Source organism: Pelophylax lessonae (assembly GCF_965119305.1).
Source record: "Pelophylax lessonae genome assembly, chromosome: 1".
In the NCBI taxonomy this organism is placed as follows: domain Eukaryota; kingdom Metazoa; phylum Chordata; class Amphibia; order Anura; family Ranidae; genus Pelophylax; species Pelophylax lessonae.
The window spans coordinates 267,618,652-267,646,317 of NC_138768.1; the positions used below are offsets into that span (position 1 = coordinate 267,618,652).

A 27,666-nucleotide genomic window follows, 5' to 3' on the forward strand; every position below is an offset into this window, starting at 1 on the left:
TAAAGTACCCCCATTGCTGCACCAGCAGCACCACAAGTCCCAGTGCACTAAGATACCGCTATAGCAGAAAGAGGGAGCCTTATAGCACCCACAGGGACTTGCCACCCCCTACTCGGTTACAGAGACAGAATGCCAGGCTGCACACAGTGCAGCGATCCAAGAGAAAGAGAAAAAGTTTAGGAACTGACCATAGAAGCCCACCGCCGATTCACTGCTCCATAGGCTTCAAAAACATGGCCGCTATGTGATAGCAATGGGAAACTACAAGAATATTGGCCGCTGGACTACACAAATATGGCTGCCGATAGAACAGTCACCCGCAGCAAAATTGCAGCTCCCGTGACCCCCAGAGGACCCCCAGGTGCGTTTGGACAGCAAGGGAGCCCGCCCCCCCCAACATCCGCTCGATGCTCCCAAACATAACAGGTTTGGCCCCCGGGGGGGGGGGGGAACTAGGCATGGGTGAATGGGGGTTGGTCCGCAGAGGGACCCTGATAGTGAGGAGGAGCGTTATGAAGGAAGGAAGGGCCCTCAAAGGTCCGACCAACCCAGGGAGGTGCCTGCGTTGACCCCGAAAAGCCACCAGAAGGAAGGGGGGACACTACCCACGACACCATGGTACTGGGTGGGCACCGCTCCAGGCAGACCCCCGCACAATCTTGGATTAGGGGTGCTGTGGGCCAGAGGCACGCTGCGACGCAGGTCGTGACCAGGGCTATGCGTCCTTGCAAGGTGTTTACTCGCCAGCCAGCCCCCGTCCAGTGGGGCTATGTCGCGGCCGACCTAGCGTGGAGCTGAGGTCGGGTTGCTCTCGCTGGCCGGATTGGGTAGAGCGCAAGGATCTAGAATATCCAGTCTGTCGCCCAGTCCAGCAGTGGATTGTAGTTCTCATAGGAACAGAATTGATTGTAGTTCTCAGAAAATTAATAAAAGAAGCAAAAAATTCCATTTTAAAAGGAAAAAAATGCTAGGACCAGAGATCCCAGCAAGTAACTAGGTCCTTACTCCTGACTAGGCAGAAAACAACTGAAGACCTATAGCAGGAAGTGGGAGTAAACCCCCTGGGACTGCCCTATAGGCGTAGCCAAACTTTTTACGCCTAGTGTCCTACTCCTGTAGGCGGCAGCATAAACCCAAGGGTCAAGAAGATACGGAGCGGTGTCCGTCAATGAATGAACGAGAAATATACATTTTTAAAATTTAATCTAAATGTCTGGTGGAGACTAAAGTATTTGTTTTAAAGCAGTATTAAACCCAAAACTGAAAATGTAAAACTATCAAACACAAAATCAAACATTTATTATATTGCAGCTTCCCAATTCTTAGTTCTGATGGTGCATTTGTTTTTTCCTTTTTTTTTTAGGATTTTTTTCTATTTTTATCGGGTGATCCAGCCAGTATGTCTGTTGTTTTTCAAAAGACCAAGCTTTCCAGTATCAGTTACAGAGAAGAGACAAACCATTTACCACTGACGGGGGCTTACAGTGATCAGCTTTTATTTATTTACAACCTTTATCCCAAAAGGAAAAAAACAGTTTTTTGTAACTGCTTATAAAGTGTGAGCTGGAGTTTGTCTTCAATTTGTTAATGTATCTAGATCTGCTAGTCCACCTAATAGTCCCCTCCCCCAGGAATGACAATGCTGCTGTCTCCTTTGCTCCCTGTGCTCCTTCATCCAAAATGTAAGCACTGACAAAACACCAGGTAAAAAACAGAAGGGGAAAAAAAGCCAAAATAAGAAAATGAATGCACCCACCACGATGATGATTGTAAAGCTGCAATATATTACACTTTTGGTTTTAAAAAGTTTGTTCCAGCCCTTTCTGCAGTGCACATCCCAGGTGTGGAAAACTGGCAGGTGGATTTCCCGAGTCTTTGGGTGTTGGAGTGGGGGGGGAATGGTGAAACACCTCCGGGTGCAGGGGGAGTGGTCCCTGCACCCGGAGGTGTTTCACCTGTTGTGTGTCCGGTGGGGGACACCCGATGTCGACCTGTTTTGCTTCTCGACTCAACAAGAAGGTTCAGAGGTTTGTAGCCAGGTTGAGGGATCCTCTGGCCGACGTCACAGACGCACTGGTGGCTCCTTGGGGTCAGTATCGGCTGATCTATGCGTTCCCTCTGCTGAAACTCCTGCCGAGGCTTCTGCACAGAATAGAGGTGGAAGAGATTACAGTCATTCTGGTGGCCCCAGACTGGCCTCGCCAGTCTTGGTATGCAGATCTGGTAAGGTTGGTAGCTGATGCTCCTTGGAGACTTCCTCTCAGGGAAGATCTGCTGTCTCAAGGGCCGATCTTCCATCCTGATTTACAGTCACTGGCTTTAACGGCTTTGCTGTTGAAAGCCAGGTATTGAAGGATAGAGGTCTTTCTGATTCTTAAACTGTTGAAAGCCAGAAAGTCTTCTTCCAGGAAGATCTATCATCGTACGTGGAAATCGTACATCTCATGGTGTGAATCGCTGAAGGTGCATCCTCGCCTTTTTTTGGTGGTTAGGATTTTGACCTTTCTTCAAAAAGGGGTTGAACGGCGTTTGGCTTTAGGCACTATCAAAGGCCAAGTGTCGGCTTTGTCTGTTTTCTTCCAGCGCCCTTTAGCTGCGCATGCCTTGATTCACACTCCTATACAAGGGGCTCGCCATATGGCTTATCGAGGCGAGGCGATCCCCGCTACCTCCAGGGAAACTAAATTTGGTATTGTCTGTTCTTCAAAAACCTCCTTTTGAGAACATTAGGGAGATTCCTCTGCTTACACTGTTGCAGAAGTTTGCCTTTTTGGTGGCTATTACTTCTGCCTGCAGAGTATCTGAATTAGCGGCCCTGTCCTGCTGTTCACCTTATCTGGTGGTCCACAGGAAAAAAGTGGTACTTTGACCTAATCAGTCGTTTCCCCCTAAGGTGTTTTCTGATTTTCATCTGAATGAAGACATTGTGCTGCCTTCACTCTGTCCTAAGCATTAGCATCCTAAGGAAATTGCTTTGCATTCTTTGGATTTGGTTGGGGCAATTGGAGCTTACCTGGCGGCTACTGAATCTTTCAGGAAATCAGACTTTGTCCTCACCGAATCTTTCAGGAAATCAGACTTTGTCCTCACCGAAGGACCTCGAAAGGGATTGGCTGTGTCTGCTGCGACCATATCCAGATGGACCAGGCAGACGGTTGTACAGGCTTATTCACTGAAGGGTCAGGTTCCACCTTTCCCTGTGAAGGCACATTCTACTAGGGCGCTGAGTGCCTCTTGGGCTTTTTCGCCATCAGGCATCAGTAATGCAGGTTTGCAAGGAGGCAACTTGGTCGTCGGTGCACATGTTCACAAAATTCTACAAGGTAGATGTGTTGGTATCCTCTTTTGGCCGCAAGGTTTTGCAGGCTACTGTTTAAAAGAGCAATTTGTCTCTTTGAGGATGAATGTTTCTAGGTGAGCTCCAGTTGTTCCTGGTTGAGCTCCGTGTTACCTGGTTGGCTAAGTTTAGCTCTTGGGGAAATATGTTCTTTTCTGCGTTTTTTCCCTCCCCTCATGCAAATACTGCTTTGGGACGTCCCAAGGGTCAAGAAGACTATGGAGCTGCGTCTGTCAATGAACGATAGTGAAAAAAGGATTTTAGGGTAAGTAAAAAAATACAGTTTTTCCTTTTTTATGGGTTAAAGGTTTTACATAAACCTAACTGAGGGCCTGGAGTATGTCATGTACAGCACAGTGAATAGAGTGGCATGGTTCTAAAAGTGGCTAAAAACAAACAATAAAAGGCCTTTCATGTGCAATACATTTCACCCTGGGTGGTAACCTTTGCTTGGTTACTTGAGAGATGAAGCCTGTTCCCACCCCATTCCCAGATGATGCATACACACAGTAGATAATGTATACCCATTGGTTAGCTTATCCCCAGTTGTAGGCAGGCTTTCACTAAGCTGTCTAAATTCTGATGCCTCCTGGTAGGGATGGGGCTGCACTGGTCTGGCCAAAGGCCAGCACCCTGAAAAAGCCCATGGTGTACATTCCCCTGGGGTGGCAGCCCAGGGGTGCCCTAATTCTCACAGGTGGGGTAGCTCATCTTGAGTGTTTTGGCACTTTGGTCATTGCACCTACACACTTTTTTCGCACCTGCCTCTAGGACCGGACCTTTTGGCTGGGACAGAAGGAATTGTTTATTCCTGGCCGAAGGGCCTGTCAAAATCTTGCATTTGACACTATGCCCATCTCAACTTCCCTATTTCCCTTTCCTCACTTTTTCTTTGTGTGTTTTTTTTTCTTTGTAGTTTGTCACTCTGCACTATCTCACTTTTTCACATGATTAGTAGGGTGTGGGTCCTCGGGCCTACCTTGAATGTCTTGGGAGGGGGTGGATATGGCCTTTTGGCTTAGTTTGCCCTCTCTCATGGGGTTTCCCTTCGGGGGGAGCCTCACCTAGTACTGGGGGGGGGGGGGGGGGGCTGTTTCGGCAGTCCTCTTGGAGAACAGGGTTTGCCTGGTTTCGGCCAGGCGAACCAGTGAGTACCTCAGTCCTGGTCAGGAGTCTTCCGCCCCGGGGAATCAAGGTCAGGGTCCGTCCTCCTCGGAGGGGGACCATTCACACACCATGGGCTTAAAAAAAATAAAAATTGGTTTAGAATGTAACTGCATATGTAAATGGTGACTCCTTTTTTTTTTTTTTTTTTTTTTTGTTTTAAGACCTATGGAATCAGTGGTCACTAGTAGTGATTGCATTTATGTACAGTTACTGGCAGGAGAAAACACGAATGTGATGTAAATAAAACCACTGTCATTTTCTGAAACACTAAGACCCGTTCAGACAGGGGCGACACGACTTGGTGGGGCGACCTGTGAAGTTGCGGTGCACAGCGTGCACTGCGACCTCGGCGCGACTTGCACGGACTTCATATCATTGAAGTCAATGCAAGTCGCCTCCAGGTCGCCCCAAAGTAGTACAGGACCCTTTTTCTAAGTCGGAGCGACTTGTGTTGCTCCTATTAGAACGGGTCCTGTACTATTCAATGGCGAGCGACCCACCGCGACTTGTCAGGCGACCAAGTCCCCTGACAAGTCGCGCTAGTGTGAATGGGGTCTAAATGTAACTGTTTACATAGTAGTGTGCATTAAAAATCCACCTCATTCACCACAGTACTCTATACCATTAGTCCAAATACACTTTGCATGTATGCCCATCATATCTTCTATCCACCTCTGAGCTCCCTTGGGAAGGTAGACAATCAGGCTGCAGGCATATCTGCAATGCCTGGCCAGCAGCCTTTATTTTCTCCAGACTTTGCTTTTCTTTTGTTAAGCTTTACCTTCCTTCTGTACATCCCTTCCCTGCCTATCCCAGTGCTGGCCCTTTTCACACTGATCTTTAATGTTGAGGGGGTCTACATCCAAGGGAAAGTCATGGAAGCATTTATTTAAAAATAAAATAAAATGTTTTTTTTTTTTTAGCCCTTACTGCCTTATTTCTGATTATTGTAGATCTTTTAGATGTGTTTTTTATGTTGCTTTTAGGTCTGTCTGGAGACCAGAGAATATATCATGGAAAGGAGGCTGTGGAGACACGACATGGTCGGGTTAGAAATGGGGAAACGCCACGATTCCATACGGTGAACTTTGCTCAGCCTGTGCGCTTTAGCAGTAAGTTGTATTGCATAACTTCTCAGATACCTTTCTTGTAATGGCTTGTTCACACATGCCTGCACGCTAAAACAATCTGTTTCAGTGCGCATACTGGAGTCATTTCTGTGCCCGTGGAGAGGATCAGTTGTTACAACTTAAGACACAGTTTACCTTTTCATTGAGATGTCAAACTGACATTTCTCTCACATCTATGTACTACAGTGGAGCTGCAGTGTGGTGACCGGCCCTGACATCAGTTGAACTCCAGTTCATTAAAGAAAAATGCAGTATGTCTGCGTTTTTTATGCAGTGTATTACACTGCACATCACACCAATCATGTGGTGTAAACTAGGGCAAAAATGTTCTCTCAGTGACTTTGCAATGACTGGTGTTGATTCGGTGTTTGTAAATATTTTATTATATCTTTTCATGTGACAACACTGAAGAAACGACATTTTGCTACAATGTAAAGTAGTGAGTGTACAGCTTGTATAACAGTGTAAAATTTGCTGCCCCCTCAAAATTACTCAACACACAGCCATTAATGTGTAAACTGCTGGCAACAAAAGTGAGTACACCCCTAAGTCAAAATGTCCTAATTGGGCCCAAAATGTCAATATTTTGTGTGGCCACCATTATTTTCCAGCACTGGCTTAACCCTCTTGGGCACGGAGTTCACCGGAGCTTCACAGGTTGCCACTGGATTCCTCTTCCACTCCATGACGACATCACGGAGCTGGTGAATGTTAGAGACCTTGCGCTCCTCCACCTTCTGTTTTGAGGATGCTCTACAGCTGCTCAATAGGGTTTAGGTCTGGAGACATGCTTGGCCAGTCCATCACCTTTACCTTCAGCTTCTCTTAGCAAGGCAGTGGTTGTTTTGGAAGTGTGTTTGGGGTCGTTATCATGTTGGAATACTGCCCTGGGGCCCAGTCTCCAAATAGAGGGGATCATGCTCCGCTTCAGTATGTCACAGTACATGTTGGCATTCATGGTTCCCTCACTGAACTGTAGCTCCCCAGTGCCGACAACACTCATGCAGCCCCAGACCATGACACTCCTACCACCATGCTTGACTGTAGGCAAGACACACTTCTCTTTGTACTCCTCACCTGGTTGCCACCACATGCTTGACACCATCTAAACCAAATACGTTTATCTTGGTCTCGTCAGATCACAGGACATGGTTCCAGTAATCCATGTCCTTAGTCTGCTTATCTTCAGCAAACTGTTTGCAGCTTTCTTGTGCATCACCTTTAGAAGAGGCTTCTTCTGGGACGACAGCCATGCAGACCAGATTGATGCAGTGTGCTGCGTATGGTCTGAGCACTAACAGGCTAACCCCCCCCCCCCCCCCCCATCCCTTCAACCTCTGCAGCAATGCTGGTAGCACTCGTATGTCTATTTTCCAAAGACAACCTCTGGTTATGACACTGAGCATGTGCACTCAACTTCTTTGGTCGACCATGGCGAGGTCTGTTCTGAGTGGAGCCTGTCCTGTTAATCCGCTGTATGGTTCTGGCCACTGTGCTGCAGCTCAGTTTCAGGGTCTTGGCAATCTTCTTATAGCTTGACTCTAGGCCATCTTTATGTACAGCAACAATTCTTTTTTCAGATCCTCAGAGACTTCTTTGCCATGAGGTGCCATGTTGAATTTCAGTGACCAGCATGAGAAAATGAGAGCGATAACACCAAATTTAACACACCTGCTCCCCATTCACACCTTAGACCTTGTAACACTAACGAGTCACGTGACACCGGGGAGGAAAAATGGCTAATTGGGCCCAATTTGGACATTGCCACTTGGGGGTGTACTCACATTTATTGCCAGCCGTTTAGACATTAATGGCTGTGTGTTGAGTTATTTTGAGGGGGCAGCAAATTTTACACTGTTATACAAGCTGTACACTCACTACTTTACATTGTAGCAAAGTGTAATTTCTTCAGTGCTGTCACATGAAAATATATAGGGTCCTTTCACACGGCCGCTCCGTGTGTCCGCAAATCATCCTATTTTTTTGCGGATGATTTGCGGACATAATGTAAGTGAATGGCACTGCGGATGTCAGCGGAATACCATCCGCTGACATTCGATTTTCCTCCTTTCAGTTCTGTTCCGTTTTTTCGAATGGAACAGAACCCTATTTTTTCTTCCGTGTAAAAAACGGAAAGGAAGGAAAATCGGATGTCAGCGGTGTCATCCGCTGACATCCGCAGTGCCATATACTTACATTATGTCCGCATATCATCCGCAAACGGATGGGATGATATGCGGGCACACGGAGCGGATGACAGAAATGTCATCCGCTCCGTGGAAAAAAAAAAAAAAGTCCCGCAGTGGACCTTTCACACGGAGCTGCCGTGTGAAAGAAGCCTTAATAAAATATTTACAAAAATGTGAGGGGTGTACTCACTTATGTGAAATACTGTGTGTGTGTGTGTGTGTGTGTGTGTGTGTGTGTGTGTGTGTGTGTATGTATGTATATGTGTGTGTGTATATATATATATATAATATTTATTACACACACTGTATGTTGCATACATGCAAATAGTATTTTTTGAGGGCCAGTTTACACCACATGCAGTTCAGTGCGTTTTTATTTCTGCATCAAAAACACATGGACAGTAGGTTATATGGTTTTCAATGGGCATAGTTCACACCAGTGCAGTCAGTTCCAGTGCATACCAGTTTCAGGAAAAAAAAAAAGTAGAACCTGCTGCATTTTTTTCTGCACTGAACTGTACTGGAGCACGGTAAAACACACCTAAATGCTCCAAAAATACACTGAAACACACATGGCCTTTTTTTTTTTTTTTTAAGGTGAGGAAATAAAAGGGGAGGGGGAAAATGCACTGGAACGTGCCAAAAACACATAAAAAATGCACCGGAATGCATCTAAAAATGTGTCAAAAGCGCACATGCAAAAAAGCCTCAAACTCATCCGGACTGCGTTTCTATGGTGTGAACTGGCCCTGGAGAAAAATGCAGTATGTCTGCATTTTTTATGCAATACACTGCATATCACACCAGGCTTGTGGTGTGAACTGGGGGGGGGGGGAAGGTTTTCTTATGCATATATTCAGATATACTGTATCTTGGATAAATGAAAATAGAAGTTCTTTGACAGATGAGACCGTACATACAACAAGATGGTTCTAAAAATAAGTGTGTGTACGTGCACAGCAGTTAAAGTGGTTGTAAACTTAAATCTTGTACTTATATCGATAGGTACTGTTAATATTTCCTAAACATGCACCGTTTAGAAGATATTTACTTTATATGCAGCTTATGACATCATTGGCGTATGTGCTCTGAAGGAACGGCCACCCTAGCCGTTTCTACAGAATCCTGCGCCATAAATGGCGGCTCCTCCACAGTCTGTGGTCCTGGAAGAAAGGTGGGTGAAGATGGAAGCAGCCTCTAGCGATCGCATCGTTTTCAGGTAAACTTCATATAATGTGCTGGTATGCGAAGCATACTAGCACATTGTAGCTTTACCTTGCAGGTCTGAAAAAAAGAAAAAATGCATCCAGCGGTTTACAACCGCTTTAATGAAACTGGCATTTTTCATAATTTGTTATAACGAAGACGAGAGTGACAAACAATGTCGTGGTATTTTGTAATATGTTAAACCCATAAAACAAAAGGGTCTTGTCTCTTTTCTTTCTATGTAGTTTAACTGTAAGATATTTACAATTGCAGCTACCCTTTTTTTTTTTTTTTATTTATTTTTTTCCTCACTTGCATATCATTTGCAATGTCAACTGAAAAGAATTATAGGAAAAACTTTTTTTCTTTAGTTTTTGGATAGAGAGATTAAAACACCTGTCAGTTTCTATTGCTGTCTGTGCCCCCCATTAGGGAGATTTTGGCTGGGTTCAAACTATTGCAAATTGCATCCAATTCGCATGTCAGGAGATTGTGACTGGCTCTCTATGGAGCTGGTTCACATATCTCTGGAGCAGCTCCAGTGTGAATTGCACAGGAGTCCTGTGCGTCTTCTGGTCTGTTTCAGGTCCGAATTCAGTCAAAAATTCGGACTGAAATCGGACCTGAAACGGTGAATAGGAACGCACAAGACCCCTGCTGTGAGCTGCTCCATGCAGCAGTGTGAATCCAGCCTCACTCTCTCTTTGTCCTGTTTATCGTTATCATTGAAATTGAAAGTAAAAGGGGGAAAATCTTCCAAAGAGGACAATAGTTCTGGTAACCTGGATTTCCCCAAGGAATTTGCTTAATTTGCATGGATTTCCATGCAAGATTTGGTGGCGCTAAGAAGGTGTTAAAATAACACATTTTTGTATTTTATGAAACCAAACTGGAATATCATGTAGTAGAAAATATTGGACATATTTTGAGCAAGCAGTCCACATGCATCTTTTTTAAACTCTTCCTCAGTGTCTAGTTTTTATTTTTTTTTTTTTTTTTTATAGCATCATGAACTGTTTAGTGGTGTGCCTGTATGCAAGTAGGTTGCTGGTCCTATCTTACTATTACTAGCTAAAACCCACCAGCCTGACAAGTTAAAGTGGAGTTCCACCCATTTTAATGACTTTAGATCTATGTAATCCCCTTTAAAACGACTTTTACCAATGGAAAGTTTTTTTTTTGTTGCTAGTAAATACCTTGTCTGCTTTATTTATCCTCTTCTCACTTCCGGGTCTGGTCGGCGATTACATCATTCGGCGATTCGCAGTGTGTGCTGGGATGTATATCAGGCCATGAAATCTCGCATTATTACGCAGGAGATGAACTGTACTGCATGCTCTGCCCCGCCTCCTTTCAGTGAGCTGTATGTATGTATTGTATTGAGGGCAGGCTCCGCCCCGCCTCCGCCCCGCATCCTCTCAGTGAGCGAGGACTGAAAGCATTATATCCTCACTGAGCTCACTGAGAGGAGGCGGGGCGGAGCACGGCCTCAATATAATACATACAGTACAGCTCACTGAGAGGAGGCGGGGCAGAGCATGCAGTGCAGCTCATCTCCTGTGTAATAATGCGAGATTTCATGGCCTGATATACATCCCAGCACACACTGCGAATCGCCGAATGACGTAATCGCCGACCGGACCCGGATGTGAGAAGAGGATAAATAAAGCAGAAAATAAGGTATTTACTAGCAACAAAAAGAAAAAAAAATTTCCATTGGTAAAAGTCGTTTTAAAGGGGATTACATACATCTATGTAATCCAATTTATTAAAAATGGGTGGAACTCCACTTTAAGTTGAGTATATTCTACTTTACACTGTTTGCACAGCTGCAACATTACCATTTGGGGATCCTTGTGCAATAATGCTTGTGTACAGCTTTTTGCCATGGCTGGCCAATTCTTTGACATTAACAAGGACTGAAAGGGCTGTTCTGCTAAGGGGTTGTATTACACAGTGAGGAAGAAAGATGGTGGTTTTTCTACTCAGACATAAAAGAGAAAGTCAACAGACCTAAAATAAAATAAAAAAAAATGAAAAATATATTTAACAAATTCAAATCCCTCTGTCAGTTGGCAATTCCAGTTCAGGAGCATCCTAAAAAGCATTATAGAGTCCAGGTAAAGGTGTTAAATGTGTTTCCTGAAGACGGAAACCTATTTGTAAATTACTGATGCTGAATAACCCGTTTTTATGTCTTGTTCTGTTATATTTGTAATGGGACATATTTTACTGTAACTATAGAAATTTGGCAACTTGTGCCAAAGATTTGAAAGTATCAGGTAAGTGCCTCAAGCAAGCAACATTTAAATGAAATGGTAAGGATAGAAATATAGGAACATGAGGCATTCAGAGGTCTGCTAAAATCGGACTGTTGCTGCCTAGTCAGCTTCTTGATCTTCCACACTGTGGGGTTGGTTTACTAAAAATGGATAGTACAAAATCTGGTGCAGCTGTGCAAGGTAGCCAATCAGCTTCTAACTTCAGCTTATTCAATCAAGCTTCGACAAAAACCTGGAAGATGATTGGTTTCTATGCACAGCTGCACTAGATTTTACACTCGTCGATTTTTATTAAATCAACCCCTGTATTCCATCTGCATAGTTACATAGATTTGACAGGTTCAAATCGCATGACCATTCGCACCCTATTGTCGGCAAAGGAACTGTTCAAATTGGTGCAACTCCAACTTGCGGTGCTGCACCCATTTGAAAAAAAGGTTCCTGCACTATTTTTTGCAATTTCAGGTGTGACTTGCAAAGACATTTGTGCATGAAGATGCCAGGCAGGTCGCACCTGAAATTGTGGCGTTGAAATCGTGACTTCAAGTGAAGTCGCACAATTTCAAAGTCGCATTCAGTGTGAAAGGGGGCTTAGTGTCCGTTGTTTGAGGTCAGGCAACAACTGTCAGTCTCCTGGTGACCTCTGACCTTGTGATAATACTGTGTTGAACTTGAACAAAGTAAACCAAAGCTACATAAGTATACTATAGGTCTCATTAGCCATTGGTTTAGGACCACTTGCTTATACAGAGCTTTCTTCCCTAATGTGTCCAAGATGTTCACATTGTGGGGGTGGTGATCCCCCTTGTTTTTTTATGTTTCCTAGGAAAATGCCCATCAGGATGGCACCACTATGATGGAACAGCAAGCTGCTATAAGGTGTACTCCTCTGGAGAAAACTACTGGGATGCCGTTCAGACATGTCAGAAAGTGAATGGCTCACTGGCAACATTTACCACAGATTCAGAGTTAAAATTTATTTTGGCTCAGGAGTGGGACATGGAAGAAAGGCCATTTTTAAGAAAGGACCAGCGAAGGTGAGGGAAGATTTAAAAAAATGACAAATAATGCAACCAAAAAGTGCTTACTTTTAACATTGAATAGGCACTTTTATCTTATACCATCAACTCTTACTGCCACAGCTGTAAATACTACTGCAAGACAGTAAGAGGAAGTTAACAATAGCCGCTCTTAGCTTGTTTTTACATTTTAAAGTGGTTGTAAAGGCTGAAGGCTTTTTACCTTCATGCATTCTATGCATTCTACTTGCTATTTGGGGCACTGGTCAAGGGGGAGGAGCCAGGATCGCCAGCCGGGGATCTGAGAAAAGGAGGATCGGGGCTGCTCTGTGCAAAACCACTGCACAGAGCGGGTAAGTATAACATGTTTATTTTATTTTTTTAAAAGCCGAACCTTTAATACCACTTTAAGAGCCAGCTATGCTTTTTCCTGTAGGCGTGATCACTTCTTCACTGTCAGCAAGTACACATTTTTATTCACTTTTGCAAAGATAAATTCAACCTATGGTTTTCTTTACAGTTGATCCTGTGCTGATAAGGTAATTTTTTAAGTTTAGTCCTTTTAACATGTTTAAAAGTTAGGAGTCATGTTTCAGTTTTTATTAGAGTTTACCATAATAAATGAAGGTGGCCAGGTAGCTTTATTGCCCAGTCAGGATTGAGCGGTTCTCAGACTTCTCTTGTACGGGAGCTGGGTTTATGTAGTTTTGTTCTGATGTTTTGCAAAACTGTTTACTGTGTTAATTGTTTAACAGGTTATGGGTGGGTTACCAGTTTGTGGTAACAAGCAGGAACCATTCTGTGGAGGGACACTGGGAGGTTGCTTATAAAGGTAAGTGTAGGCTACTGCAGTTCCACTTTTGCAGTAAGATTTTTATTGACATTTTTTGAAATAAACAAGGATAATAGTACACAATAACACTCTGTGACAAGTATGAATAGTTGTACATATCATATATAATACTGTGCAGAAACACTCAATCCTGTGCAAATATAAAAAGTGCAAACACCACAAAAAAGTGCTAGTACCTCATTGTAAACCTAAATGCAAAAGTTTCCACAAAGTCTTATCAGTGTAAACAATATTATCCTTCAAAGACACAAGCCCCGTCCTTAGGGTATGCTGATCCTTGTAGCGCCTTCAATGCTCTGTGAGTTAGTGCTCCCAAAGCAACAATAGTCCCAGCATGCAGTGCAGCCCGGATTCTCCTGTGACCCCTGTTAGATGTGCACTCACCAGATAGCAATCCCCTTACAACAGGGGTTGCTCGTCTTTGCTTGGAATATCTGCCTTAGCCTTCCTCCTGAGAATCTTTCTCTGTGCTCCCCCTTGATCCTCTGCATATTCATTTTCTCATGATGGAACACAAAATAACAGCCCCCATAGTGTAAAATTGTAATAAATTTTATTAAACAAATGTAGTCCCTTACATCAAATAAAACGCCAGCGATCATGGATACAGCCAGGAAGTCCGGGGCACTTTGCGCTTCACAGACCCAAACCGAAAGTGTCGCAATGACGCTAAGCCCTGCCCTACATGTTTCGTCACTCTGACGTCATCTGGAGCGACTACATTTGTACAAGACCCTTAATGATCCCTTTTGTAGGAGACCACTTGTTCAGAGCTTCCGTTGAAGAGATCATTAAGGAGGGAAGAGTACTCTGCTTCCACAGACTTCCAGGAGCAAAGGAATCTTGTCGCAATCGTGGCCCTTTCTTTTTTTGGCCCATAAGCCGTCCTTTCGACCCTCGGGATCTGAGGTCCAGGGATCAAAATCCGCCAGTAACCTCCGCAGGGGGTTCAAAGAGGCCCCGGCCTGGTAAGTCGAGAGCGGGTTTCTCCGGGACTGCAGACAAGCCACTGCCTGAAAGGGCGCCCTCACCTGTATCTGGGGTGGGGGGGACATCTTTGCTTGATCCATGGACCTCCTTGATTCAAGAGAAATGGGTCCTTGAGTTGATTCTGTCCCGTTAACCAGATCGAGTTCCAGTCCTTGCCTCGGTGAGGTTCTTCCCTTCCAACCTGCGTTTGGCCCCAGATCGCCTAAGAGGTCTTCTAGAGGCAGTACAGGATCTGCTTTCACAGGGGGTTATCGTACTCGTTCTGGAATCGGAAAACACTTTTTGAGGTTTTATTCAAACCTATTTACGGTTCCCAGGAAGGAAGGCAAGGTCCGTCCAATTCTGGACCTCAAGGCCTTGAACCGCTTTGAGCGGGTTCAGAAATTTCAAATGGAGTCCATTTGCATGGTAGTGGCATCCCTTCATCAAGAGGATTGCCTGGCCTCTATCTATCCAGGGCGCTTACCTTCATATTCCAATATATGTTGTGCATCAGCGTTTTCTTCGCTTTGCCGTGGGCGAGGAGCACTATCAATCAGTAGCTTTCCCTTTCTGGTCTCGCCTCAGCTCCTCTGGTGTTCACAAAAGTTTTCGACCCTGGTGTTAGCATTGCGAAGGCAGAAGAGGATTGCAGTACTGAGGTACTTGGAGGACCTCCCTTCTGCGAGCAGAGTCTCAGAATGCCTTAAAAGACAATCTGGACATTTCGGTGCAAATTCTGGAAGTGTTTGGCTGGAATCTGAATTTCCAGAAATCTGTTCTGGTCCCTTGCACCAAGCTGGAATATCTGGGCCTGACCCTGGACACAGCCTCAGCCAGGGTGTTTTTTCCAGAGGTGAAACCCCAGAAGTTGCAGGATGCGATACATCCCTGATCTGGTGGCTCCGCTCTCCAGCGCTTTGACAGGTAACATCCTTTCTCCCCCTGTACTGGACGGTGGTCACCACGGATGCCAGCCTGTCTGGGTGGGGAGGTGTCTTGGGCACGGATTGTGCTCAGGGGACTTGGACTCTGAAGGAGTCCAGCCTACCGATCAATATCCTGGAACAGCATTTTGCCTTACCCATTAGACGGATCGTCTGCAGGGGCGCCCAGTAAGGATTAAATCGGACAATTCCACGGCCGTGGCATATATCAATCATCAAGGGGGCACCAAAAGTGCCCTAGCAGCCAGGGAAATAGCCGGTATTCTAAGGTGGGCAGAACGCTTTGTTCCAGCCATCTCTGCTGTGCATATTCCAGGGGTGGAAAATTGGCAGGCTGACTACCTCACCCAGTGGGGGGACTCCCGATGTGGACCTGTTGGCCTCTCGTCTCAACAGCAAGGTGCAGAGGTTCGTAGCAAGGTTTCGGGATTCTTTGGCCTACACCACAGACGCTCTGTGGCCCCTTGGGGCCAGTATTGTCTAATTTACGCCGATATCCCTTGGAGACCCCCTCTCAGAGAAGATCTTTTAGCTAAAGGGCTGATCGTCCATCCTGCTTTACAGTCGCTGGCTTTAACGGCTTGGCTATTGAAAGCCAGTTGCTGAAGGATAGGGGGGTGTCTAAATCTGTGATTCATACACTGTTAAAAGCTAGAAAATCTACTTCCAGGAAGATTTATCATCGACTCATGAAGGCGTACATTGCGTGGTGTGAGTCTTTGGGGGGGGGTAGGGGGTTCTCCCTGTTCCTTTTTCGGTGTCTTGGAGTTTCTCCAAAGAGGTGTATATCAGCGTTTGGCCTTGGGTACCATCAAAGGCCAGATTTCGGCCCTGGCGATTTTCTTTCAGCACCCGTTGGCCACGAATTCCTTGGTTCACACCTTTGTTCAGGGGGTCTGCCACCTGGCTCCCCCGGTGAGGTCTCCGTTACCTCTGTGGGACCTCAAATTGGTGCTGTCGGTTCTTCAGAACCGCCTTTTGAAAATATTTGTGAGCTTCCTCTGCTTACTTTATCGCAGAAGGTAGCCTTCTTGGTGGCTATTACTTCTACGAACAGGGTGTCGGAGTTGGCTGCATTGTTGTTCGCCCTATCTGGTGGTTCACAGAGACAAAGCGGTGCTTTGTCCCTGCCAGTCGTTCCTTCCTAAAGTCGTCTCTGGTTTCCATATAAATTAAGACATTGTGTTGCCTTCCTTGTGTCCTAAACCTAAGCATCCTAAAGAGATTGCCTGAACCACATCCAAAGAATGTAAGGCGATCGGGGTGTACCTGGCGGCGACTGAGTCGTTCCGAAAATCAGATTCTTTATTTGTCCTTACGGATGGACCACATAAGGGGCTGGCTGCCTCTGGTGTGCCCATTTGTAAATGGATCAGGCACATGGTGGTGCAGGCCTATTCCATTATGGGTCAGGATCCTCCTTTCCCTGTGAAGGCGCATTCTACGAGGGCGCTTAGTACCTCTTGGGCCTTCCGTCATCAGGCGTCGGTAGTGCAGGTTTGCAAGGTGGCCACCTGGTTGTCCGTGCACACTTTCACAAAATTTTATAAGAAGGGTGTGGTGGCACCTGCGGGTGCTTTCTTTTGGCTGCAAGGTTTTGCAGGCCTCTTTTGGAGAGGATTAGTCCTCTTTGAGGGTGTTTTTTTTGTTTTCGTCAGATGAGCTCCAGTTTTTCCTGGTTGAGCTTTTGTTTTTACCTAGTTGGTATGTCTAGACTTTGGGAAGGGTTTTTCTTGCTGTGGTCTTTCTCACCCCTCATGTTGACACTGCTTTGGGACCTCCCAAGGGTCAAGAAGATCTTGATCTGTGTCAGTCAATGAGCGAAAGAGAGAACTGCATTTTTGTCTTACCGTAAAATCCTTTTCACTGATGTTCATTGATGGACACAGCACCCGCCCCTCTATTGAGCTAGGTTCTATGTTGTTCTGACACTGCTTGTTACAAAATTGAAGACCTATAGCGGGAAGTGGGAATATACCCTCTGGGACTGTTCTATAGCGCAGGAAGTGCAAGTATACCCCCGGGGACTGCCCTATAGGCGTAGTCAAACATTTTTATACCTAGTGTCCTACTTCTGTAGGGGGCAGCTTCCATTTCAATATTCTCGCTTGCACAGTGCTCCTTGGGATGTTTAAAGCTTGGGAAATCTTTTTGTATCCAAATCCGGCTTTAAACTTCTCCACAACAGTATCTCGGACCTGCCTGGTGTGTTCCTTGTTCTTCATGATGCTCTCTGCACTTTAAACGGACCTCTGAGACTATCACAGTGCAGGTGCATTGATACGGAGACTTGATTACACACAGGTGGATTCTATTTATCATAATTAGTCATTTAGGTCAACATTGGATCATTCAGAGATCCTCATTGAACTTTTGGATAGAGTTTTGCTGCACTGAAAGTAAAGGGGCTGAATAATTTTGCAGTTTTTTTTATTTGTTAACAAAGTTTGAAATATCCAATAAATTTCCTTTCACTTCATGATTGTGTCCCACTTGTTGTTGATTCTTCACAAAAAATTAGTTTTACATCTATACGTTTGAAGCCTGAAATGTGGCAAAAGGTTGCAAATGCAAAGGGGCCGAATACTTTTGCAAGGCACTGTGTGTGTATATATATATATATATATATAATTACCCCCCCCCCCCCGTGTCCCTAATCACTGCCACACAGTCATATAGGCCTTACCACCGCACCAGTTACAGTGTTGATCACCGCCATATCAGTCATATTTTCCTTAATCACTGCCACACCAGTTAGGGTGTACTGTCCTGGTGCTCCAGGGCCTCCAAAAATGTTAAGAGTAGTCCAGAAGTTAGATGTGTATTTATGCGCCTAGATCGCCTGAAGGTGCTTCTTAGATTTTGTGCCCCTCTATGCGGCTAGGCTGTGAAAAAAATCTCACAGCAGAATGTGCTTTGGGTGTAAATTGAAGTATGCCTATGGTGTGTGTGTATAAACTTACTAAATACCTTGGATTTGTCTACTTTCCAAAAAGGGGTAATTTGGGGGTATTTGTAGGGTCCTGGCATTTTGGGGCATTAAGAAATGATGCAGTCAGTACATCAGGTTTATTTAATTTTGATATATATATATATATATATATATATATATATTTGTAAAAGAGATTTATTTGTAAAATTTATAACCAAAACTATGAAAAACATGTTTTTCTTAGAATTTCAGTATTTTTGCATTTATATAACAAAAAAATTACCCAGTGGTAAACGAATACCACCAATTTAAAGCTCCGTCTGTCTTAAAAATATTATAAAAATTTCCTTTGGGTACAGTGTTACGTGTCGGAGTAATTGTCATTCAAAATGTGACAGCGCTGTAAGCTAGAAATTGGCCTGGCCTTGAAGGGGGTGACAATAGCCAGATTGGTACTTACATTCTTGATTTCCTTATCTCATTTCTCAGGTTCCTCTGAAGTTTTCTTACCCCCAGTGCCCATATTTGGAACAGCAATGTCTGAGAATGAGAATATATTGTGCGCACAATTGCAGTATTTCCATCTTCCTTCTCTACGGCACCATGGCCTGCACAGCTGGTATGCTGAGAACTGTTATGAAAAGTCGTCCTTCTTGTGCAAGCGCAGTAAGTAGGTTTTGTTGTTGACTCCTTAATATGTACAGTGGGTATAGAAAAGAATCTCTCCCCTTTTTAAAATAACCTTTTTTGTTGCTTTGCAGCCTGTAATCAGGACACAGTTTCTTTTTATCCAGCTGTATTTACTCAGTGCAGCTTATAACATCCAAGTGAAAGATATAACACCAACATGCCAGAAATAGATTCAAATTTAAAAAAAATAAATAAAAAACATTCACGAAGTTGGAAAAGGGATTAACCCCCCTCCTTAAAATGACAAAGCCATTTCACTGTCAACTGTGGTCATTTTGATTAGCTAAGCATTAAAAGTGCTTTCCTGGAACCTTTCAGTACCTGGTAGTGCAACTGAAGCAAACAATCAACTATGAGTGGCAAGACACTGTCAAAAGATCTCTAGGATAAAATTGTGGACAGGCACAAGTCAAGAGATGGATACCAAAAGTTGTCAAATGCTTTATCAATGTCTAGAAGCACAGTGTAGTCTATTAGGAAGTAGAAGGTATTTGGTACAACACAGACCCTCTCCAGGATCAGGACGTCGCTCCAAACTGGATGAAAGAGCCAGGAGGAAACTTGTCAGAGATGCTACCAAGAGGCCTACAGCAACTGTGAAGTAGTTGCAGGAATTTATGACAGAGTGGTCATTGTGTGCATGTGACAACGATATCGCAAATTTTCCACAAATGTGACTTGTATAGTAGGGTTACAAGAAAAAAAAAAAAAAAACACTGCTCAAGAAAGGCCACATGCGATAAGAACTGAGCTTTGCCAAAATGCACCTTGAAGATTCTGAGGCCACATAGAAAAATGTTTATAGTCAGATGAGACTAAAATTTTATTATTTTGCCTCCACACCAGACGATATGTTTGGCGGAAATCCAATACAGCTCACCATCCAAATAACACCATTCCTACAGTAAAGCATGGAGGTGGTAATATCATGTTGTGAGGGTGTTTCTCTGCAGCAGGGAGCACTTGTCAGGATAGAAGGGAAAAATGGATGGGGGAAATTACTATCATGTTTTTAAAAAATCTCCTGCCCTCTGCCAGACAATTGGAAGAAGGTTTACCTTCCAACATAACAATGACCCAAAGCACACTGCAAAAATAACTACACAGTGGTTGAATAAGAAAAAAGCGAATTTCATTGCATGGCCTAGTCAGAGCCCAGACTTAAAGCGGAGTTCCAGCCTAACACACTCACCTGTCCAACGGTCCAGCGATGCGGCCGCCCGAAGCCTCGCTCTTCTCCCTCTATGCTCTCCGGCGCCGGCATCACTGGTGTGGGCACCCGGCTGTGACAGTTTGCGGCTTCACAGCCGGGTACGCACTGCGCGAGTTGCGCTACGCGTCGTGATTGGCCGGCAATCTTCTGGGACCTCTGACATGTCCCAGAATATTGCAGGGAGGGAGGGGTAGAGGAGAACTTCCAACTCAGGGCGCCGCGGCGCTCTGAGCGGAAGTGGGAGCGGGTACCTATCAAAACTAGGTACCCGCTCCCGCCACCCCCCCCCCCCCCCCAAAAAAAAAAATGACATGCCAAATGTGGCATGTCAGGGGGTTAGCACTACCTAAAGCGGAAGTTCCACTTTTCAGTGGAACTCCGCTTTAAATAACCCCATTGAAAATCTGTGGAATGCTCAGTGGGAACAATCTGGAAGATTGACGCTTATGTTCCTAAAAATGCTAAGTTCCTAAAAAATTTGGGAACCATGGTTTATGTATGCCTTCCCTGACCTCCCTCTGACAAGCATGAGTCAACAGGTGTCTCAGGCGATCCAGTGTTCCCTGCCTTCTGTTTCTCCCCTTCCCTTTGCTCTTATCTATTTTTCTTATCTTTGCTCTTTGTTTCCTCTCCTTTTGATGGGTGTCTAGGACTACCCACAGGTGATTTTTGACACACATGCCCTGACTACTTTGGCATAATTTGAGGGCTTTCCCCAAAATACATTTCGCTTTCATTCATTGACTGACACAGCTCTACAGGATTCCTGAACCATTGGGTTATACTGCCCCCCCTACATGAGTAGGACACTAGGGAGAAAAATATAACTCCACTATGTAAAGTCCCTGGTGGTATACTCCCCCTCTCTGCTATAGGTCGGTCCTCAGTTTTTTTTCTGCCTAGTCGGGTCCTAGCTCTCTAGTTTCTGGTCCTGGCAATTTTTTTTCTTTCTCAGTGGCTTTTTTTCTTCCGTTTTTCTTTCCTGCTAGATCTAGAATCAACTGCTGGACCGGGCCACGGGCTGGTTAATATAGATCCAGTGGTCACTCCAGTCTGGCCAGCAAGTGTGCGCAGATCACAGTTCCACACTAGGTCAGCCGCAACATAGCCCCACTGGACAAGGGCTGGCCTGTGAGTTAAACGGCTTGCAAGGTCGCATATGACTGGGTTTTGGCCTGAGATGCAGCGTTCCTCCACGCCGACAGCCACCCCATTTCGATTGCGAGGAGGTTCTGCCTGGTTCCTGGTTTGGTGAGTAGGTGTCCCTCCCTCTCCCCCTGAAGGGTTTTGGGGTTGGTGTTGGCCCCTGGGACGGTCAGACCCTCAAGTTCCTCTCCTTCCCATGACTCTCCCTCCCCCCCCAGGTACTCTGGTGGTCCCTGTGCGGCTTCCCTGGATGTCGCATGTGGAGCAAGTGCTATCCTGGTGCAGCTGGTGCCTTTCTGATGGGGTCCCTCCCTCTCTCTGCTGCAGGATTGTGGGGTGCTCTGTTGCTGGCGACCTGGTGGTGCCCATGGCAGTGCTAGACACATTTTGTGGGGTTCCCCCTCTTCACCAATGGAGTCTTTGGAGCATGTTTCTCCACCTGACCCCCTCTGATACTCGGGGTCCCAACCACCCATAGATGCACTGTTGGCGGTCCTGGAGTCCTTTGGGTCCCTGGTGGAGGTGGCTTTTGTTTGGGCGGCGGGCTAGCAAAAAGTGCCCCCCTCCCCATCTTCCCCGGCCTCATCAGATTGATGTGCGCTGATAAGGCGGCACTGAAGGGCACTGGTAGGTGGGGCTGAAGGCCATTAATAGGCGGCACTCATGGGCACTAATAGGTGGCCCTGGTAGGTGACACTTGTGATGGGGCACTGATTGGCACTGATAGGTGGCGCTGGTGGACACTGGTAGGACGCACTAGTGGGCACTGGTAGATGGCACTGGTGGGCCCAACTTGCCCTGTCCTGTTTGGGGCCGATGCCCCTCTGAAAGCAGCCGGCGATAGTTTTCTTTCTCGGTGTGAGGAGAAAAAAACAGCTGATCACCAGCTGCTGTTTACTTCACATGATCTGCTGCCATTGGCTGACAGCTGATCACTTAGTAAGGGGGCAGGACACCCCCCTTATTCAGATCTGAGATCAGGCAAGTCTCATGGACTCGCTGATCACATAGCGAGCCAGGTCGCTCCGCAGGCCGCTAGTGCACGGGAGGATGTCAATGTACGCCCTCCGGCAATTTAGGTCTTTTGGCTATAGCGCGGGCGTCATGTAGTTAACTGCGTGCAGTTACTCTTTTATCTCCCAGTGGCTTGAGTGTCTATGCATGTCAGACTCATTCCCTCTCGGGTGTGGAACTCGCCAGGGATGTCCACTGTCCCTGCTTCTGTATGCCCTAGCTGCAGAACCATTGGCCATTTTGCTCGGATCACACCGATATCCATGGCCTACGCTCGGGTTCCCTAGTAGAAACTGTAGGAATGTATGCAGACGATATGATTCCATACTTGGAAGACACTGGCCCCTCACTACAAACTGTTCTTCAGTTTGAGGAGTTTGGCACACATTCTGGGTTGTGCTTAAATTGGAGTACCGAATCCTCCCACTGGATTGCCATCCGCCGTTCTGTAGTGCAGCTTCCCTCCCACTGAGCAGGGTGTCTTCTATTTATGACCTGGGAGTTTGAGTCACCAGAGAGTTGCAGGATTACATACCTGATAATATTGAACAATTATTATATTGAAACCATTTTGAAAGCACGTACACAATCTTGAGCAGGGCTGCCACGGGGAGTAATGGGTAGGGTAAACCTCACCAAGATGATCCTTGAACCTCAACCCACACTGTACTTGTGGACTTCCGTCACTATACGTGAACATAGATATCAGATTTTCCCAGTTGCCCCCATACAAAGCTAGCCGACAACTTAGCTTGTATAAGTTTTGGAACCTTCCAGGATAAGAACTGTTTTTTCAAACACAGGCACAACAGAGATATACACTGTGGGACAACCCCCCCATTCCTTAGCAGCCAATCCACATACACATATATATCCCATAATAGGTTGATCTTAAGGCAGACAGAAACAATAGAACAATGGGATACAGGGCACTTACCAATAACAAACCCCACCCCACCTCACTATCTAGCAAGGGTCTATAAGAGACTCCAACAATATTCAAGCAATCTGAAAATTCAAATTGTTTATCTTTATATATTTCTTGATGGGTGAGTCGGGTGACGTCCCTTCCGGTTTCGGTCGAAAACCGGAAGTACCTGAGTTAGGAGACAAACGCCGTTCGGAGACCCCGCTGGTCTCTGTCCTGTATACTACATTGTATTTTAATGTAAGTGATTTTAATATTAAAGTTACGTATTTTAAAACTTACTTCACCAAAGAGCCACTTGGACCACTAAGTACCTTTTATTTTATGAATTGTGCACATTTTGTGTCCCATCTATTACACCTTCATTACTTTGGAATTTTTAATGCACTTTCACCTATCCATTTTTTTTCAAATGGGTATTTATTTGCACATTATCACATCTGATTTATGTGATTTTTTTTAAAATTGTGATTTCATATTGTGATTTTAGCGCCGATTTATATTTTGATTGTTATTTTTGTATGTGGTGACACTCTTAGAAATTGGCTGCTATTATCTCTTATTACACTGTGAGTGTTTTATTCATATATATATTTTTTCTATTTTGTTTAGCGCATGGTTTCATTTACCTATCTTCATGGGTAAGGCCACGCCCTTCAGACTCAATTTCTGGAGACCATCCCCACCATGTGCACTCTATCCCTGATCGATATCATCACCAGCTCAGAACCCTCCAAACTGATATCATCACTGTATAATGCTCTGCGTTCCCACACCTCTAATCAAGTAGCCAAAGGGGCTAAATCTTGCTGGATGGGAGAAATGGGGCCCCTAGAGGAATCGGAATGGGATGAGGTGCTGGAAGGCACGAAACTAGTTTCACCTAAACTCTATAAATGTTTGACGCAACACTACATTATACACAAAGCCTATTTTAACTCAAATATGAGAATCTAGATATCATTCAAATCAGAGCCCGATGTGCCCTAGATGCTCTACTGAACCCGGTACTTTCTTCCATCTAATATGGAGTTGTCCTGATATTCAGGCTTACTGGGGGCAAATAATCAAGTTCCTTCATGACAACATGGGATCCCCTCTTCAACTAGACCCTAGGCCATGTATACTGGGACTGCTTCCTGACCTTGACGTGGATAAGTTTCTTACTAGATTTTTGCATGAAACTCTGGTTAGTGCCCGAAAACTTGTGGCGCATTACTGGATGCAGACGGCTCCCCCTACCATTCAGGCTTAGATCTCCGAAATGCCATACTGCCATACAAGAAATTGTTTTATCTCCATAGGGGCTGTCCAGCTAAGTACAACAGGGTTTGGGACAGATGGTTAGAGCGATCTGACACATGCGATGCTTGATTCAACATTTATGACCTCACACATGACCACGGTACCAAATGTTATGTAAAGTCTGATTACTGCTGGAGCTTGCACGGCTCATGCTTTTAGCTTTCTCCCTGTATTTTCTTTGATGTGTTACACTTAAAACCTTTTTATTGTTCAAATACACTACTTTCGTCCTGAAGTTGTACCCTAACTTTTTACCCTCCCTTTTGATTGATTTCTTACTTGTCTGTACTGTACCATGCTTTTTAAGTATTGTATGCACCTTTTACCAATAAACTTGGTTTGTTAAAGTAAAAAAAAAAAAAATTTTTTTGCCTGGAGTGGGGCTTTAAAGCAAAAATCTTGAACTACTTTCAAACATGTTCTGAGAATTTTATACAAATTTTCCTTGGAATTCTCCTATCATTTCCATTCAAACTCTATTAGTGTATACCCAGCTTAACAGCTCACAGGCACTAAAGAGAGGGAATGTGATCCCCTTTCACATGGGGCAGACCCTTTGAGAACAGCAGGGGATCCTTCTCCTGATCCCCTGCTGATCACTGTCATCTGTGTCCACTCAGTTTTAAGCAGCGTGGACATGGTCAGAGCCCACTCTGCTCTGTGGGAGGCTGGGAGTAAACAGATTCTGCCTGTCCCTTTACACCCGAGTGCCTTCCATTCCGATCTGACTTTTTTTTTTTTGTGGACTGGATCAGACCGGAGGTAGGCTGGTCTTGTGTCCGTTTTTACACCCACCAGTCCATAAGGGTGAATGCACCATTCAGTCAGGTCTGCCTAAAAAACTGACAGGTGGACCTGATTGAATCCTTTGTGTGAAAGGGGCCTAATTACTTCACCAAGCACTGGTTTGTGGGGGGAAAAAATGCTGCCTCCAAACGCAGGAAAAAACCTGTAAAAGCTGAATTATTTCATAGCCAATAAACACTTATAATAAATATATGCACTGCAACAATAATTGTTTGCTCAATATTGCTATTTCTTTGCTAGGTCAGACTTGTGTTGATATCAAAGACAATATCGTGGATGAGGGCTACTACTTCACTCCTAAAGGGGATGATCCATGTCTGAGCTGCACTTGCCACAATGGAGAACCTGAAATGTGCGTAGCTGCTCTATGCGAGAAACCACAAGGATGCCAGCAATATCGCAAGGATCCCAAAGAATGCTGCAAATTCACTTGTCTTGACCCAGGTAATTTGGATTCCCTAAATGTTGAAAGTTATGGGATAGTTGTATGATTAGGATGGTTTCTATTTAAACGTAGGCAAGGAAAGGTATAACTATTTCAGTGCACATCATTTGTATATTAACTAGATATTTTTTGTGGTAGAAGTTCTGACCAGATGGGCCTGTGATGAGAAGGTTTCCAGGATTATAAAGCCGTTTCTGACTGTACACAATGAAAACGGCTATATGGATTTTTCTTCAATAGAAACCTTTTTAGTTACGTGGCACTAGATAGATGATGCGCACAATTTGACTATCTTCATGTCACATCAACGCGATAGCCAGAAACTCCTCCATTGGTATTGACTTGGCAGCAAACTTTATGTGAAGGGATGGCTACTTGAGATATAGAGGTAGAGTGTCTGTATGTATTTGTGTGTGTGTGTGTGTGTGTGTGTGTGTGTGTGTGTATGTGTATGTATATATATATATATATATATATATATATATATATATATACACACACACACACACACACACACACACACACACACACACACACACACACACACACACACACACACACACACACACACACACACACACACTATCTCACAGGAGTAAGTACACCCCTAACATTTTTGTAAGTATCTTATTATATTTTCATGTGACAACACTGAAGAAATGTCACCTTGCTACAATGTAAAGTTGAGTGTACAGCTTGCATAACACTGTAAATTTGCTGTACCCTCAAAATAACTCCACACACAGCCATTAATGTCTAAACCACTGGCAGCAAAAGTGAGTACACCCCTAAGTGACAATGTCCAAATTGGGCCCCATTTGCCATTTTCCCTCCCCGGATTCATGTGACTCGTTAGTGCTACAAGGTCTCAGGTGTGAATTGGGAGCAGGTGTGTTTAAATTTGGTGTTATCACTCTCATTTTCTCATACTGGTCACTGGAAGTTAAACATGGCACCTCATGGCAAATAACTCTCTGAGGATCTGGAAAAAAAAGAATTATTGCTCTACATAAAGATGGCCCAGGCTATAAGAAGATTGCCAAGACCATACAGCAGTTTAACAGGACAGGTTCCACTCAGAACAGGCATGGTCAACTAAAGGAGTTGAGTGCACGTGCGCAGCGTCATATCCAGAGGTTGTGTTCGGGAAATAGACGTATGAGTGCTGCCAGCATTTTGGTGCAGAGGCTGAAAGGGTGGGGGGTCTGCCTGTCAGTGCTAAGACCATACGTCGTACACTGCATCAAATTGGTCTGCATGGCTGTCATCCCAAAAGGAAGCCTCTTAAGTTGATGCTCAAGAAATCCTGCAAACAGTTTGCTGAAGACAAGCTGACTAAGGACATGGATTACTGGAACCATGTCCTGTGGTCTAAACTTATTTGGTTTAGATGGTGTCAAGTGTGTGTGGCAGCAACCAGATGAGGAGTACAAAGACAAGTGTGTCTTGCCTACAGTCAAACATGGTGGTGGGAGTGTCATGGTCTGGGGGTGCATGAGTGCTGCCGTCATTGGGGAGCTACAGTTCGTTGAGGGAACCATGAATGCCAACATGCACTGTGACATACTGAAGCAGAGCACGATCTTCTCCATTTGGAGACTGGGCCACAGGGCAGTATTCCAACATAACAATCCCAAACACACCTCCAAGACAACCACTGCCTTGCTAAAGAAGCTGAGAGTAAAGGTGATGGACTGGCCAAGCATGTCTCCAGACCTAAACCTTATTGAGCATCTGTGGTGCATCCTTAAACGGATGGTGGGATGGAAGAGGACTCCAGTGGCAACCTGTGAAGCTCTGGTGAACTCCATGCCCAACAGGGTTAAGGCAGTTCTGGAAAATAATGGTGGCCACAAAAAATATTGACACTTTAGGCCCAATTTGGACATTTTGACTTAAAGGGGTACTCACTTTTTGTTGCCAGCGGTTTAGACATTTAATGGTTGTGTGTTGAGCTATTTTGAGGGGACAGCAAATTTACACTATTATACCAGCTGTACATTCACTAATTTACATTGTATCAAAGTGTAAATTCTTAAGAGCCGGTTCACACTGGGGCGACCTGTCAGGTGACCTGGTCACAGGTC

General features: G+C 44.8%; 1 protein-coding gene across 2 annotated transcripts in view; it reads left to right on the plus strand.

Annotated features, from left to right (window-relative positions):
- DGCR2 (DiGeorge syndrome critical region gene 2) overlaps positions 1-27,666 on the plus strand; it is a 108,559-nt gene that overhangs the window by 69,597 nt on the left and 11,296 nt on the right. For both annotated transcript variants that reach the window (XM_082247463.1, XM_082247462.1), the window contains 5 exons: positions 5,491-5,616; positions 12,138-12,348; positions 13,086-13,162; positions 18,521-18,697; positions 25,375-25,578. In XM_082247463.1, the coding sequence (XP_082103589.1) occupies positions 5,491-5,616; positions 12,138-12,348; positions 13,086-13,162; positions 18,521-18,697; positions 25,375-25,578 (795 nt within the window). The remainder of the gene's footprint in view (positions 1-5,490; positions 5,617-12,137; positions 12,349-13,085; positions 13,163-18,520; positions 18,698-25,374; positions 25,579-27,666) is intronic.